The 17,360-nt window shown below is 35.3% G+C and overlaps 2 protein-coding genes across 2 annotated transcripts; both read right to left on the bottom strand.

The window, feature by feature from the left end:
* Window positions 1-213: 213 nt before the first annotated feature.
* Window positions 214-6,008, bottom strand: LOC131800304 (bifunctional arginine demethylase and lysyl-hydroxylase JMJD6-A). Its single transcript, XM_059117988.2, has 4 exons — window positions 5,322-6,008; window positions 3,063-3,198; window positions 2,713-2,845; window positions 214-1,938 (listed from the first exon to the last, which is right to left on the bottom strand). The coding sequence occupies exons 1-4, from the start codon at window positions 5,975-5,977 to the stop codon at window positions 1,853-1,855; spliced, it is 1,011 nt and encodes a 336-aa protein (XP_058973971.1). The 5' UTR covers window positions 5,978-6,008; the 3' UTR covers window positions 214-1,852.
* Window positions 6,009-6,528: 520 nt separating this feature from the next.
* On the bottom strand, window positions 6,529-17,288 carry LOC131800305 (something about silencing protein 10). Its single transcript, XM_059117989.2, has 21 exons — window positions 17,150-17,288; window positions 16,682-16,742; window positions 16,008-16,064; window positions 14,381-14,437; window positions 14,007-14,129; window positions 13,346-13,388; window positions 13,141-13,215; window positions 12,223-12,338; window positions 11,604-11,651; window positions 11,421-11,471; window positions 11,281-11,337; window positions 10,719-10,787; window positions 10,611-10,651; window positions 10,285-10,381; window positions 9,549-9,636; window positions 9,016-9,056; window positions 8,550-8,678; window positions 8,332-8,477; window positions 7,669-7,738; window positions 7,261-7,368; window positions 6,529-7,127 (listed from the first exon to the last, which is right to left on the bottom strand). The coding sequence occupies exons 1-21, from the start codon at window positions 17,164-17,166 to the stop codon at window positions 7,038-7,040; spliced, it is 1,584 nt and encodes a 527-aa protein (XP_058973972.2). The 5' UTR covers window positions 17,167-17,288; the 3' UTR covers window positions 6,529-7,037.
* Window positions 17,289-17,360: the final 72 nt, after the last annotated feature.

Below are 17,360 nucleotides of genomic sequence, written 5' to 3'. Positions count from 1 at the left end.
TGTTCTAACGATGAATTTTTCGATGTTTCTGAAGTAATTCGCATTTAGTTGCGACTTGATATGATGCAAAGGGGACTAATTTCTTCTAAAAAAAATCGTTGTAAGATCGTTGATCCATAGGGAATGAACGAGTGAACATGGGAAACGGCGATATCTATGCCTTAAGAGACGCCTGCCACTAACACACAATCAGCAAACTATTTCCTCTTAGCATTTCTTTAAATATCAAATTTATTTTTATCACCAGTATCACACTCTATTAAATACCTATAACTTACGAGACACCTGCCGCGAACACGCAATCAGCACACTATTTCCTCTTTGTCTTTCTTGGCCTTGATATCTCGTCACTTCAAACACTTTAAAACTGGCAGAGTAAATAGCATTTCAAGGAAAATCCTGAGAAACGCATGATAAAATCTGTTTTCTCTATCAATCACCCACGCTTTAGGCAAAAAACAGACTATTTTCAGTAATCCACATTAAATTCTACTGAAATTTATGTTCAGTATGTATTTCCTAAAACCATTAAATACTTAGCTGATAGTTTACAGCATCACACCACAATACTTCATTGTAAAATAAACTACATAACTCTTTTTACCAGAAAATATCAATTAGCTTTTAGTAAAAAAAAATCCCTTATCATTTAAATTAGTATTACAGCTATTCCAAAATTTGAAAACATTAAGTCTCTTTCCATGCTAGTATTCTGTTACTTGAAGATAAAATCACAAAATTAAATATTCAGCTTTAGTTTTAGCTACCAGTAGCTGGAACTGCAAAATTCTGTTCCCGATAAAACACACACCCAAAAATAAACACCTCCCACACAAAATTGATGCTACATGGTAAAAAAGAAGGGGGGTGGTGGGGAAGAATATGAAAGAGATTTACTGCTGTCAACTTCCCAAAAATAAATAATGCTGGAAAACCTCAAATTGTAATCATTATTCACTAGATTTTACAAATTTTACAGGTTTAATTTATTTGTTTTCTTCTTTATTTTAGTCTAGATTGATAGGCACACTTTGATGTCTAGTAACTCACACTAACCAAATAAGAATTCTTTGCATTAATCTTATTACTTGTAACTTTGGGTGGTAACTTTTCCTCCTATTAAATACTTTGATGATCAACTTTTCAAAAAATATAAATTAAAAAAGGAATGAGACAAAATAAGATAAAATAAAATAACAAAGCAAAAGCAGACTGAGTCAAAACTTAGAAAAATATACTCAACAATTTTGCTTAACACATAACATTCATTTGTACATCTGGATGGATCTGTCTTGTTATGATCTGTTTGTTTGTTTGTTTGCTTGTTTCAGTTCTAAAGGGATTTCAAATTTCCCATCAAAATTCATTTCTAAACCACATAAGAATTTGTATTAAATATAGCTACACCTATGAAGTAAGAGTTAATTTAATGACTAGCTGATAGGGTACATGGAAAAGGCCCTGAGTGATTTTGAATAGCTTCCAAATGAGATTGTATTACAAAATACGACACTCAAGGAGAATTTCATGTTGCATCAAAAGCAACTTAAGGCTTTACAACCAAACCCCTACAATTATGTTATTCGAAACCTATTTTGAGTCTTGGTATTTCAATATTAGTCATAGACAGAATGCAAATTTGCAGATTACTTGGTAGGTTAGCTTTTGTTTTGTAAATGTAGCTCTTGAAAAGCTAAGACTACAAGTTTTTTGGGTTCCCAGATGCCAACCAAAGGGAGTAAAATCTTCCACACGATTCAAACCAGATGCCTGACTACCTTTGCTTTGGTGGAACTTAACCCACACACCAATTAGTCCGCCATATTTGCATTCAGTGTTTAAAATAGAGCATTTAATCATATTCAGACCCAATAGTTATGCTTAGTTCCTTGCCAACAATGTCTGTCTGGTGAAACCACTTGTTTGTGTCCAAAACAACTACAATCAAAAATAAATTCACCAAAATTATAATCTAAATTAATTTGACCAACAGTGTCCAAATGTGGATAAATAACAAAGTGCATTTTGTAATTAATGTAAAGAATAAAAATTAACTTTTCATTAGTAAATACTACTCCATGCTCCCAAACAAAAGTGTATCTTTTATTAACATTAATTTTATGTACCCTTGCTATTTAATGTACCCTTGCTTTAAGATTTTATCTTTTTTTGCCTTTTAGCTCTTTAATTCCCAAAAGTGATCAACATAAAACTTCTCCCCCCACAATATCCATACATTCTTCAGCAAACAGGTAATGAAAATATTCAACCTTATCAGGTAGAAGCTGTTATCTTAATCTAGCATCAAGTTCTCATAACTTACTTACAAGGAAATGTGTAGCAGCTACAGGGGGAAATTAACAATCAGATCTTGGGAGTTGAGGGGTTAACCCTTTCATTCTCAAGATCTTATTATGTAATTTGCCTTATTATACGCCAAACAATTCCTATGATTATGGTGCAGAAATTTAGTATTAGACCCACAAATAATCCCCTAATTCATATTTTTCTTTATTCTCATCACTTTCTTCTTGATATTGCAGTGATATTGTAAGGAGAAATACTGTCTTGGTCATGCTTGGGAGTTTAATGGTTAACAAGTGTTTCTTGTGCGATGATTGATTTTTTTTTCAGGAGAGGAGGGGGGTAAATAACCAGTCTTACAATGGTTTCCCTTATCAAAAGTAACAAGAAACATATAAGCTGACATACTTATTTCTCCTGAGTTAACTGTCACCTCAAGCTTTGGATCACAAACATTGGCACATTCCGGTGGGGGCTCCAAAGTCCACTTTTTGGTTCCCTTAATTTGAGCTTGCCAGGAAGGGTTCCCTACATTGTCAATCTATAAGAAGCAATTGCCAAGGAATGATGAACTCTTTTCCTTCAATGTACCATGCAAATTTAAAAACATTTGATGGATCATAACTTCATGCATTCACAGACAGACAATATAAAATCATGTCACATTTGGAAATTTTGTTTTAAGGTAAGCAAATTCAAGGAGGTTTCTCACATTGTTTGTTATCTAACACTAGATCTTGAAAATCAAGAATATTTACATGTAAATGAGCACCATATCCTGGGCAGCCCATGAACAACCAATCAGTCTTGCTTGATTCTGAAGTCTCAGGCAGAAAATATGGCATTTTGTAATGTTTACGAAGTTCATTAGCAGCTGAGGAGTCACAGTTAGACCTGTATGATAATGAAAAAAAGCAAAATCATTAAAAAATATGAGGCAGTATGCATTAACTGGAAGGAAATCTTTTTAACAGTTAGCATTCATCTATGCTATTCTGACCAGACTGAAAAATGCATTTTTGTCTTCATGCTGAAAGGCTCTCTCACCTGACTTCAGGCTAAAAATTGTCTAGAATACTGAAGATAATATCAAAGTTGACAAAAGTAAATGTAAAAGAACAAAACTATTTCAAAAAGTAGCAACACCATTAAAAGAATATTGTTTTTTTATCACTGAAAATAAATCAGTCAATGTTTTTCATTGCAAGCAGTGTACCTTAGAGATGTACCTTTTAGATTTGGTATCATTTGTCCTTTTCACTTCTAAGTGTTCATTAGTGTTTTATTTTTTGAAAGAGCGCACATTAGGAAAACAGAGATTTGTATCATCAATTAGTCTAAAACAAGCATTTTGTATTCTTAAATAAAAACTGATTAGAAATACATGTCATATGCTTGAATTTTTTCTTAATAACTATTTCTGATTTTTTCTTATTATAACTAAATATTGTAGAAATCATATAATTAACCCTTTACTCCCATGAGTGACCAAGACAGAATTTCTCCTAAAAATATCAATACAATATTAATTAGATAAGTGATGAGAATAAAGAAAAATATAAATTTGGGGATAATTAGTTGATCCAATACTTAATTCTTAGAACTTTATCAGAATTGTAAAGTTGACAGTAAGGAGAATTACAAATTTAATCTGGGAGATAAAGGGTTAAGAACTAATGATTAAGTGCCATATTTTCATTCCTTGTTCCTTTTGCCACAGAACAAACAGATATGTAATAACTCACAGATGAATTTCCTTGACTCCAACCTTATAAAAGCATGGCTTTAGAGCTCTGTTTAGTTACACTAAAACATTGAAAGGGAGATTTCTCACACACAGCTTATTGGGTTTTACATATAAAATGAAAATCTTTCCCCACCAACCATATTATATCCAATAATAAAACTATGCGTATATTGTGCCAGCCCAAATCTTGTACACAGTAAAAAGTTAAAATTGTGGACGGTGTAGATTTGGCAAAGAACACTTTCAGAAAAAAATAATTTGAAAGTGCTATGGAGCTACATAAATTTTAATAAGCTTAAGCAAAAAGCAGAAACATTGCAACTAATCATGTGAATCTCATTTCATTCAAAACATCAGAGGCACAGTATAATAATACCACTTCTTATATTGATGGCTCACATTTAGCAACCAATTTCTTCAAAAATTATTCTCCTTTGCCCTTTGGATTAAGATCCCCTGTGCAACCCCTTCTTCCTTATAAATTCAAAATATCAGTATCTCTATTGAATGGCTCATTAAAGCTTTTGTTAGGTAACCTTTTCTGATGGCACTGTTTGGAAACACATAAATGCCTGTATAATTATAATATTAGGAAAAAAAACTGAAACAAAAACATTCAAGTTTTTGAAAGTCCTGATCCACCCTTATAGGAAATTTCTGTACATATCTATTTTTCTAAATGTTTTGGAATTACTTTCTGGTTAAATAATTCTTATCACAGGATAATGGAATGACAAAAGAAATTCAAAATCAATAAATTCAGGCCACAGTTCTCTGTTATCAACTTAGGGGTTGAAACGTAACTGGCTTCTGTCGAATATTTAGATTCAACTCAAATTGTGTTACAGATTATAAATATTTACACGAAACTTATCTGTTAAACAAAGAGTAAAAGAACATATATTAAGTTTGAGTATACTGAGATAAAATACCTCATTAAATGGCACTACTGATCATGAGCACTAAACCTTTTACAGTTTATATGCAGCATAGCAAATTTCCTTGCCCCTTTGCCGTAAATTGCATACTCAAAAACAGCAACTATAAGTTCTATTAAAGGGAATTGTGGACTCTTTCCAGGGTGGAACTTTTCACAATAATTCATAAACTAAAACATGTTCAAATTTCATGATTTTCAAACAAATAGTTAACACAATACTAAACGCTAATTTCCATTCATAAATCCCGTTTTCATTCAAACATATTTCTCATGAGACACTCATTAAAGCTTCATGGTAAGAGAAAATAGAAAAAAAAAAAGCTTTCTTACCATCCGATATACCATGGATTTCCCTTCATATTTGCATCTTCTTTAGACATGTTGAAAACTTCTTGGAGGGACTTAAAGTTTGTCTTGTAGGGAAAGAATTGACACTTCTGATCTTCTGACAACAAAACTGGGCTTTCAGGACCGTAAATTGACTTAAAATAATCGAAACTAAAATGTTGAGAAGCAGTCCAATCCTTTGTTCCGTCTGTGATGACCACCGGTCTCGAGGTGTAAGCATATTTTCGAACGAATTCCTCTCTTGAGAGTAACGAAACTCTATCGACTTGGTGCACGTCTTCGCAAATGGCGCATTCTACGGGCGGACGAAACATGTCCAAAATTATCTCAGGGTACGGAATGACACAAAAGTCTTTCTCGATGTCAAAATCCAAGACATACTCGGCAACTTTCCACAGAGATTGATTCGAAAGCAAGCCTTGTTGATAAAATATCAATCCGAATCCTGTCAATATTCCCACCAAACCAAAGACAAAGCTGGTAAAAACAAGACAAGTTGATCGTCTCTTACGGAGGTTCCTCACAGATGTTAATTTCGTCAGCTGCGAATCTTTAATTCCTAGTTCTTTGGCCCTCCTTCGCAGTGCTCCAAAGGAGTCACTGACTTTTTGTAGCTCGTGTTCTTTTCCCGTCGCCATAATTCTGACACTACTAACGTCAGTTGGGAGAAGGGGAGGGGAGAGGGTAAAAATAACATGCAACCGCTGACACCTGAGGTAAATATCAGACCATAGTAACGGATGTGCGAGTGAGTTATTTAGGGAGGGGAGAGTGATATTTTCAGCTAACACTCGACAATTTACGGATTTCCGATGTTTTGTTCCGTTGATAGCTTAAGTAATAAAAGCCGAAACAGCTGGACGTGTGTGCTCTTTCATCTGAACAAAGATAAGTCTCTCTTGAATTAATGTATCTCTGAGTCCCAAGCCTGTGATGAGAAGTTTAGAGGAACTCGTCACCTATTGTTCTTTTGACAGTTAAGAGTTTGCCAAGCAACCCATGTGACCGGAAAGCTCTCGTAAACTCTCGTAAACGAGGGCATTATATGTTATTGTGGGCTAAAAAGAGTTTGTTTTGTTTGTATTGTTGCTTGGATACCTTTTTCTGTTGTTGTTGTTACTTTTGATACAGTATGCCGGTGTTTTTTCTTGTCTCAATATAAATAACTCCTTTGCATTGTGAGAAAAAACACGATAAAAAATGTCAGCCAGTTTATGTATTTCCTTGTGCTACGTAGCGCGAACTGTACCAAGAGTGAACTTACAGCGTGCTCATCTTTCTGAGTCTTTTATACATATTTTGGGGTGTCACCACCAGTTGATTAAACAAGCTTACTTCCTTTTGTCTTCTTTTTAGAATTTTTGCAAAAAAGTTCACGAAGTGTTCAGAAGTGTTCCCCGCTACTTTTTACGTTAAGTACAGAGCACAGGTGTACAAATGGGAAAAATGGAAATAAATATACACTCCCTTTTGACAATAATAATGGCTTCTCTTTTCAAATCTATTATTTCAATTGAAATATAACTTCAGACAAAGTAGGATTCAAATTAACGGCAAGCAAAAGCTTTCTACAAGCGAAATGTTCTACTCTGGGTGGAAAGCTTGATGGTTTGATCTGATCTTCCTTTACTCCTGGGTTAAAACCATTAACTACGTAAGGAGAAAGTGTATTGAGGAATTAAAATAACCCATAATTTTTCATTTGATTTTGATACTCCTGGTCAGGTGTGACCTGATTCCCGTCACCTCGCCACCATACCGGTTCTGCTCGTTTACAACCGGTAGGACCTGCAACGAGAACGAGAAAAACAAGTTAAATGATACAAAAATAGAAAGTGAAAGAGAACAGAAATTTAGGTAAAATCCATACCAGACACCGTACTAAACTGAAAAAAAAAAAAAAAATTCTTAAGGATCTTACCTGACTCTTGCGCTTTATCTGAGCCTTGTAGAATTTTCTTCTGTGTTTCACACGCGGATTGCGAAGTTCCTTTTTCTTCTTAGCTGTGAGTCCCTTATTTTGAGAAATCTATGGCGAAACGACAAGCATTTATGTTCAATTATGGCACATAACCCGGCCCTTACACCCTAACATCAGTGTGCATATTCTCCATACTGTTCACTATACATTTCCTAGAGTGCTGACAAGGAGAATTTGTTTAACAATCAAGAGCTTCTTTAGTTGATGATCATTTTCTTAACTCTCGTAACCTTAATGAGTGATTCAGGGGTGATATTGTAAGGAGAAATTAGATGCTGGTCAATCATACGGGTCAACAGGTTCATAAAGCAAAACGATCGTAACGGTTGTAAGTCTTGTAGTTCTCACCTCGTAAGTAATTCCTCTTTTTCCGTCCTCGTTCTCTTCCTCTTCAGCATCATGCTGTTCCGAGGTGAAACTAAAATCAAAGTAAATAAAAATGTGGGATAAATAAAGTGCAAAGGACGTTCCCGTCGCATGTTAACGTGAAACTTACACGTTGGTTGTGTCAGTTGAGCATATTTGTTATCTGCAAAAAGGATTTTAAATTAACTCTTCCCACGTTCAGGGTTTTCCCATTCCCTTCCTTCCCTCTCCTCCGATTTCTTCCCTGTAAAAGAGAGGCATTGTGTCTGAAACCTACACTGTCATGGACACAGCCTAATTAGCCAAAGCCAAAATCGTGGGACCTCGCAATCAGTCAGGTGAAGGCCTCAACACAGTTCTATTTCCAAACTTAACAAACAAAAAATGTAGAAAGATACAGTCAGCTGTATGTCATTGTCGCTCGTGATAACTCTGGCGTGATGGCATTTCCCGGCCTTCGAGCACCTACACGTCCATTTTGCGTAACGAGCGGTTACGGTCGCAAGATTTGTGCCAGCGAGGAGTCTTGTAAATTTTTTACCAGACCCACCGCTGACCTCTTGCAGGCCTCGCTTCACATGCTACAACGCTGAGGAGAATATGCTCGCATGAGAGTGTTTCCCCTCCCCTCCCCTCCCCCCTTACCTATAGGCTGCCTTTTTAGCTTCTTTTTTCATTTTCTTCTGTAGTTTGACTGCTTCATAGTATTCTAACGGGTCTGTCTCATCAACATCATCCTTCATCTTCCTTTTTCCTTTAATGCCCTTTGCAAGTTTATTCGATTTTCCTTCCTGTGCGAACCAAAACACAATTAATAATGTAGATTGACCACCGTATTTCAACTGAAAAGTGAGTATACATACGTTATCTTTCTCCGATTTTTTCCTCTTTTTGTTTTCACTTTTACTGTCCCCTGCTTCGCTGTAATTGTCATCGCTATCATCAAGAAGACTTGACAACTTCACAGACTTTTGAGATGTTTTGGATTGTTCCTGAAAGAGCATTGGCACATTTAGAACGTTAACCTTATACACCCTTACAAGGAGAAAATGTCAAACAATAAGGAGCTTATTGAATTGCGATCATTTCCTGTATTCTCCTAACCTTAATGTGTGATTCAGGAGTAATTTTTAGAGGAGAAATGAGGTGCTAGCCACTCTAACGAGTCAAAAAGTTAATGATTGGGAAAGCAGAGAGACATGTATGGGAATAAGACAATATGGGTTAAAATGTTTATATCTCGTGCGTGGAAGGGTACAATGGTAGAAGTTGCATTGCCTTTTTTCTCTTTTTGATTTTGTATTTTTAAGTGCGCGAAATGTTTCTTACCTGACTACTGTCTGCTTCGCTATCAATCTTCTCTTGAGTGTCTTAAAAGAGAAATTCAAACAAACCACAAAAATGAATGAAAAAAATATTGTAGTACTGCAAGTATTCTAAATTATACAAGACTGCAGTTGCGGAAGCACCGAAAATCAAAGTGGAACCTGGACCGAATGAAATTTAACGGAATCGTCCAAAATTAGACTCAACTGCCCGAAATCAGACGGAACTGACCGAAATTGGACGCAACTGTCCAAAGTTGGACGCAACTGTCCGAAATTGGACGCAACTGTCCGAAGTGGTACGCAACTATCTGAAATTGGACGCAACTGTCCGAAGTTGGACGCAACTATCTGAAATTGGACGCATCTAGCCAAAATTGGACGAACCCCTTCAAACTTAAAATGTAATATGTGCACTCTTTCACCGATAACGCGTCTTAACAGCTTTTGTAGCACTAACAGATCATACAGAAAGCAATTAAAAAAAATCACGCACTCTCTGAAAAAAAGCAAAACGATCATTAGACAAAATCTTACCATTTTGGCATAAGATTTGGCTCTTTGTAAGTAGCTCCTCTATTTCCGGCTTCAACCTCTCATCGAGTGGTTCAAGTTCTGTTATGAGCTTTAAAAAGATGAAAGAAGCAAGTCTTAGCTCAAATAATTAGTATACATAAAAACATATCATTACTCATTCCCCAGAAAAAATTTACACGAAGGTGGTTACGAAAACACAAGCAGAAGTTAAAGATACTAAATGCTATAGCGATCCCCGAGGTGAAATCTCACTTTTCGCCACTGCACGAGTTTCAGGACATCAGTCCAAGATCATTTCTAATTTTTCGATTATTTTTTCTGTTCATATCGATTTATTCATAAGTATAATTTCAGTTCCTCTCCATCAAAGGAGTACATGAGTTTAAATGATATTTAAACACTGTCAGCGTCAGCGTTTCCATAACTCAGTTGGTTACACCATCACATCGACATCGCCAGTTTCAATTCATTCAGATTCAAATAATTCAGTCTTTTTTGGCTATTTGTCACAGCTGCTTTTCAAAAAAATCAATCATTTGACCATTTCGCTTAGCTTTTGCAGTTCAAATTGATTCAATCACATCCAGAATTTCAGCGGCAGTGAAACGACTAAATAATCTCAGAAAAATCTCGCTAAAAGCATCACAGTTTCATTAAAAGAATACTGCTCTCACAGCTGGAAGTTTTATTTACACTGAATACATAGTAAGGAAGATTTCAGTGGCGGCAATCTCACCTTTCTGTACTGGACAAGTCGTTCAATCACCGGATGATCCCTTACAGAAGTTTGTCTGGCTTTCAGCAGCAAGTAGAACCCAATGTTGACACAGTAACTGTTCAGTAAAAACGCGAATGATATTTCAAGTCAAACAACGACTTATTTCACGTTAGATCTTTCAACCTGTCGTTTTCTTCATGATAAACATAAGTCAAGTTTAAATTTTACTTTTATCGATTCCTTGATGCCTTTCAAATAACCAGCTCAGAGGTCTAACATGACTGCCATTACCTTTCTTAAAAAGGTTTACACATGTTTGATTAAGACATCTTTAAGTTACTTACTTGAGATAAAGCTGATGTTTCAGTTCAAGATAGTCTGCACCCTAAAACAAGAAAGATGAAAAATCATTAAAAGGACATCTTCAATGACTTCAATCACTAATACTGTACCTCTTTTGGGACTTGACCTGCTCTTGCCATCTTCACAAGAGGATACACTTTTTCTATCACTTCTTTCAGCTGATGGAAAAAGTGTAAATAAAAACATCCATTTATTGCTTGTTACAGTGTGAAATTTGTTGTCACATTACCATGAGCAAGTACAGAAATATCTTTTTGCTTTTCCAATAGGTGTCAGTGGCAATACACACCCAAACAAGAAGGAAAACTTTTCATTATTCCTGTGTTAGAATCATTTACTGTTAATGGAGGGAAAAAACTGCCCTTTTGCAAACTTATGAAAGCAGTTAATAGAAAGGGTAGCTGGAAGTTTTTTTAATTCTCATTGAAAATAAAGAATTGAGAGGGTGTCTACATGGGAAACTGAATTGTGATAAGCCTTAAAACACCAAGTGATGCTCATGAGAAAGAAAAAGAATCAAACCATTGAGATGGCAATCCATATTTTGGGAGGCAAGAAACCAGCTGAGATGGAGGGAGTTCTGTAGCCTGCTAAAAGCAGCCAATTAAACAGACAAGGCAATGAAATGAGCACAAAACAAAGAGTTTTTACCTTCACTTTGAATTCATCTAAGAGACCCAGAAGTTCTGGAGAATCTTTGATCAAAATCTGTTGAGGAAATTAAAGACAATGTTATGGAGTTGAGTTTGATATAAATTTCCTTGCAGATACACATTGTACACTCCACATACCTGAATCTTTTCAGTCTTTGACAACTTTGTAAGGTCTTGAACAACCCTCTCCTGAAAATTAATCATTTGAAGATACATTATATTTTCTCTAAAGTTTTAAAATAAGAGAGCAGCATACAGTTGTAGGGGTTACCTCTTTAAGTAACTGCATGTACACATAAATGGTTCATTCCCATACTGTACCTCATTCAGTTCTACTTCTTTCACTTTCTGGTGAGGTGTTTGTGGAAGCTGAAAATAATGAAAAAAAAAAGTAAGTTAATTGAAAAGGGAAAATAGTTGCCATATCTCACTGCCAGAGTATGAGATATGGCAGTCTTCACTAATTTTCCAGCTAACTAGAGAAAGTAGCATTGTAGAAACAAGTATATAGTACAGGTACATATAAAAAATGTACTGCAATTTGTAGCTAAAATCTTGACATATTTCATTGTCCCTCAACCTGGTTGTATGGTATTGGATTTTGCATCAAACCCCCCACCCTCCGATGCAGTGTTGAATCTTATCTTTCTGAGCTCCTAGCTAGTGTAAGATTCTTGTGAAATCAAAAGACTTTTTGCCACTCATAGTACAGAGATGCTGAGTCCTAGTGTACATTTAAGTTTAAAGGGGGTAAGTTTCTAAAGAAAGTGTGGTGCTGCATCAGTAGGAGAGTGTAACAGGATAATGTAAATTGGCCTCTGTAACGAGTTTCAAAGCTGATGTTTCAAGCACTCTAATGAAGGGCTAATGCTGGAAATGTCAGCTTCCTATAGTTGATAATCCTAAATTACATTTAAGGTGGCTTATTACTGAAGCAAACCTCAAAGTTTTCAGCATCAAAATCTTGTTCTTGTAAAGAAGCAGCCATTTGTCTCTGTAGGGCCAGAGCCTCTTCTTCCTCTTCTTTTGCCAGCTCATCCATCTCCTCATCAGATCCTGTCAACACCAACATCAATGACAACAGATCAACACATTAAAACAATAATAGTGAAATGTTTTAAACAGTCAGCCTAATTACCTGAGGACACTAGCTGTATGAAGCTGGAATGCCAGAATCCACATTGAAAGAGACCATATTGTGAGTCGAACAATAAGGCCTCTCTACTATTGTAATTCTCCAAAGTTATGAATATCCACAACCTTTCTAATGATACTTGTGATCATAATACCAATAATGACAAAAACATCATAGCAACAGCATTAAAACATTAAAAGAGCCACTCCTTTTCAGCAGTAAAGTACAGGGCTAGTTTCAGTAGCCTGTTTTCAAAGCTGACTGCAGTTCATGAAACTCTCCACCAGTAATTTCTCAAATGACCTAAAATGACTTGAAACTAATTTTGAACCTTGATCCTAAAAAGTTTCCAAGAATGAGCTGATCAAGAATCATGAATGGAGTTTAACCCTTTCACCCCTAAGATTGATTAGTAACAATTTTCCCCTAGCAGTATCACCCCCTAAAACAAATATTGAGGTCATGAGAATAAAGGAAATGATCAAAAACTAAAGAAGCTCTTGATTGTTAAACAAATTCTCTTTGTCAGTATCATAGGAAATGTATAGAGAACAGTATGGAGAAAAGGTATACTGATGTTAGGGTGTAAAGGGTTAATGGACTGTCAACTTACAATTGCCCTGTAATAATCTACTGCATTTGATCTTACCTAATCAGCTCTCTCGTCTAAAAATTAAAGCATAAAAGAGGCACAACTACAAGTAATTCAACATGACTACTCACCTGAATATTCTTCAACAATATCAGCGTCATAAAAAGCTGATTTCTTTCTACCCCAGGACTTTTGACTTGGCATGCCTATGAAAAAAATACATTTTAAGCATTTTATCTGGACTTTCTTGTGGCTTACATGTAAACAGAATAATGATATATCTTGTTGGGTTTTTATCCATAGCAAGCATTAGCATCTTCAGGTCATTTTGCTCACCTTTTCCCAGTTCTTCTTCCTTTCCACTTTCTTCTTCATTTTCCTACAAAGAATTGCAAGATTATAAATACAGTCCAACCTGTATTAAGCAGTCACCCACAAAGTGACCACTAAATACAGCTTCCACAAAATAGGGGTATTATAGAAACTGATAAAAAAAGAACTTCATTTCCTGACATAATTAACTACTTTATGTACAAAAACTTTCTCAAAACTAGGAGATAAAAATGGATTAAATTTTTCTGGAAAGATTTTTCTTAGTTCCATTCAACTAGTTCTGCTTTACGTGACCATTCAGTACAGGGAGAGGACAATACAAACAGGTCATCAGGGCTTAGTAAAGGTGACCCATGCAGTTATAGAGGTGACCACTTAAGAGAGGTGAAAATTACAGTGACTGAAAGGAAAAAATTGGAGACTTTGACAACCGACTGCCTAATACAGGGTAACTGCTTAAATATGGTGCCACTTAAAATAGGTTCAACGGTATTGCTTTCACCAAAGGACATGTACCTGGTTTTATACTATGCCTGTGACTTTATAATTTAATGGACACACTTAATGCATGATTACAACTCAACTACAAAGTAACTGCAACACCTCTGCACCATTCTCTTAAATATAATGTAAGGAGTAAATTTACTTAAAAAGTATAAAGTACCTCATCAACTTCGTCATCCTCCACATCATCTGTATCAATATCACTTTCATCATCATCATCATCATTGTTGTCATCACTCTCATCATCAGAATCACCAATATCCAAGGCCATCACCTCTTCATCCTTGAAGTACATTAAAAATAGTTCAGTAAAAGTAGCTTTTAGTCAACTTTTCAAGAATTTGAAAACAATCAACATTAACTTGACTCAACCACTTTCTCATCTACATTTACTGGAATATACTGTATAACAATACTAATTTTAAAAATAAGCTGTGCCTGCACACATTTTACATGTACTGTATATATCTGACAATTCTCGACAAATTGGGCAACTATTGAAAATTTCAGGATTAAACAAATTATTATATGTACCTGTTGATTATCATCATCAAGATCTTCCTTGTCCTTAACAGTATCATCTAAAAGAATCTTAAAAAAAACAAGATATACTATATGAGAATGAATTTAATTGTTCGATATCATTATGATAGTTTCTAATGTTCTAACTTTTAATTAAAACATCTCATTTTATGATAGTTTCTAATTTTCTACCTTTTAATTTAAACATCTTATCTGGTACATGAATTTATTTTTTTTTAGAGGGCACGGTAACGAATCCTGCAATCTGATTGGTTCTTCGTGAGTCACTGTGTACATCTCAAATTTCATTGCCATTTTTCATAAATATACCTCGTTTTGCCCACTGGGCAGTATTTTTAAGCAAACACATCGGTCACTACCTCAAGCCGACTTATGAATCCTCTCTTTTCTCTCTCTCAAATCACTTTAGTTGACAAAAAAATATTGGTTTCAGAACGAATTTGTATAGGCAATTGTGTCATTACGTTGGTTGACAAGTGGCCTAAAAACCGTCTGCAATTGATTTTAATCGTTCACAAAAAGTACTTAGAAAGTTAAAACGTGAGGTATTTGGTTACAGGTGAACTGAACAATGGAACTTTCATTCATTTAATGTCTGATTGTCTCATTTAATGTCATTCATTTATTGTCTCAGTTCGACAATAAATATACGCTCTCAGTGAGTCTTTCAAAGTCCGTTCAATTTGGACATTTGGACCATAAATCGCACAACAGAATCTGAAGGAATTTATTGAGAAAAGGCCGCATTAAATCTCCTTGTGTCTCGTTGGAGTGTGCCGTTCGAATTTAGTTTTAGTGGAGGAAAGACCAGATTTACACACGCCGTTGCAGTAAACAAACGAGCAAACGAGCAAACTTTCACAACTTCAAAATAAAAAATTTAAATTTACTCACAATAACTTTCCTCGCCGTTTACTTAATGAACAGAGGTAAATCTTCATACATGAATGAATCGTCGATGAGAGTGAATAACACTTTCCGTTATATCATTGATTGTTTTTTAAGAAAACATTGTCGTGACAGTCCTTGCCAAACTAATTCCGTTGTTTTTCAAATCTTCTTGCGCTTTTTTTTTCTTATGCGCTCTCTGATTGACAGGTGTCAGATTGTGACAGATACTTGTAAAAATAATGTTTCAAAGTTTGTTTGGAAGCCTTTTAAATCACCTTTATCATTACGCAAGTGAAAATGTTTCAGTGAAGCATCTCTCTTTAATTTGTATCACCTTTACTTTAACTACCATTTACTCACTTAAAAATTGTTCAGTTTATGGAAGATCTTGCCGTATTTATAACCCTAAATCATTCGGGTTCTTTCAGAATGTATTTCGTTAAGTTAAAAAAAAAAAAAATGTTATTTACCAGCTAAGGGTCGGTCCGTATGGTGAAAAACTGTGACCTCGGCCTTGTAAATGCTGCCCTCGGCCTGCGGCCTCAGGCAGCATTTTCAAGACCTCAGTCACAGTTTTTCACCATACGGACCTCCCAGCCGGCAAATAACATATATATATGTACATGTAATACAAGTATTTTTTTTTGCACATATCACAAAATGATTCCATAAGTAAGTTTTTCGGAGCCCAAACTACAATTAATTAGGTGTGATGCAAGAGACTCACCTTCTCCCTCTCAGCATGAAATTTATCAATATCATCAAGAAAATAATCATCTCCTTCCTGTGAAATGTACAAGTGTTTGAGGAAATCTCATTATTCTTTTATAATTATTGTTGACAAAGTACAGTAGAACTAAGGCTACATGTAATGCAGCATACTAGAACAATCAATACTTATCTTTTGCTCTGTGACATGGGGCAACAGGGAGAATTTTCCTGCTGATTTATTTCTGAAAGGAGTCCCTGATTAGGCCATAGGCAGTAGATATAAATCGCAGACCTGACTGATATTCTTTTGTACTCAAGTAAATTAGCCCAACTTGTCTCATCTTTGAATCAAGGTTTTGTTGTTCCTTAGATATACTGACAGGGTTAGTTTGGATAGTCTACATAAGTATAATAGAATACTAATTGAGTCTGCCATTTATGCAAAGGGTGAATGACATCCCATTCTATCAGATGAGGAAAAAGTGTAAATTAAAAATAAGGGCTTTCTACACCAAATTTTTGACCAAGAAAATCAGTCTAATGCAAACATCCTGTTGTGATTGCAATTCAATAGTTGAGGAATCTGATAATCCATACAAAAGAACTGTCATTATGCCTATTATTATAGTCACTTTATCTGTAGTCTCAGCCTTAAATGATACTGCAACATACAGCTGTATCTTCACTTACGGGATCCGGCTCATCATAAACTTCCTCACTTTCAACTTTGCGTTTACCTCGCTTCTTTGATCTTTTTTGAAAGAAAAATAAAGGATACAAAGTTAAATTATTCATCAATCATAATATTCATTCCTTTAAACCTAACTTGTATGCTATGGGTTTAGAAAATCCAGAATATCTGTATATCATATATAGCAAATGATGGGAGAGTCCATTCCCAAAAGCTCAAGATTTTCTATCTTTGTTAGTTATCAATGGTGTTTCGATAATGGATTTGAAAATTTTCTACTCTTGTTCAAACCATTATCATAACACAACATTTCCTAACATAGATTATTTGGCTGTAACAATACAACGATCACAGTTATAATTCCTCGCGTCTGCAAGGCTGTAAACAGATTGAAATCGATGCACGTGCGCCGTTTCAGACAGGAGTCATTCCTCAATTTCGTAGACATAGACAAGTCTAAAGCTAACCTTTTAGAACGAGCCATACTAAACCTTTTCCAATGTTTCTACTTTAGACGTTCAAATGTTAGGAAAACTCCGTTAGGCGCCGTAATCTACAAGTTCACTGTTACTATACGCGTACGCATCGACGCCATTTGATAATGACGGGAAAGAATGGCACGACTTGTATCCCGAACCTGTATTCTTGTCCATACATGACGTACCTACCGACATGACC

The sequence above is a fragment of the Pocillopora verrucosa genome, chromosome 3 (assembly GCF_036669915.1).
Source record: "Pocillopora verrucosa isolate sample1 chromosome 3, ASM3666991v2, whole genome shotgun sequence".
NCBI classification, from domain to species: Eukaryota; Metazoa; Cnidaria; class Anthozoa; order Scleractinia; family Pocilloporidae; genus Pocillopora; species Pocillopora verrucosa.
The sequence above is the reverse complement of the archived record's forward strand: the minus strand, read 5'-3'. Positions and strand labels throughout refer to the sequence as shown.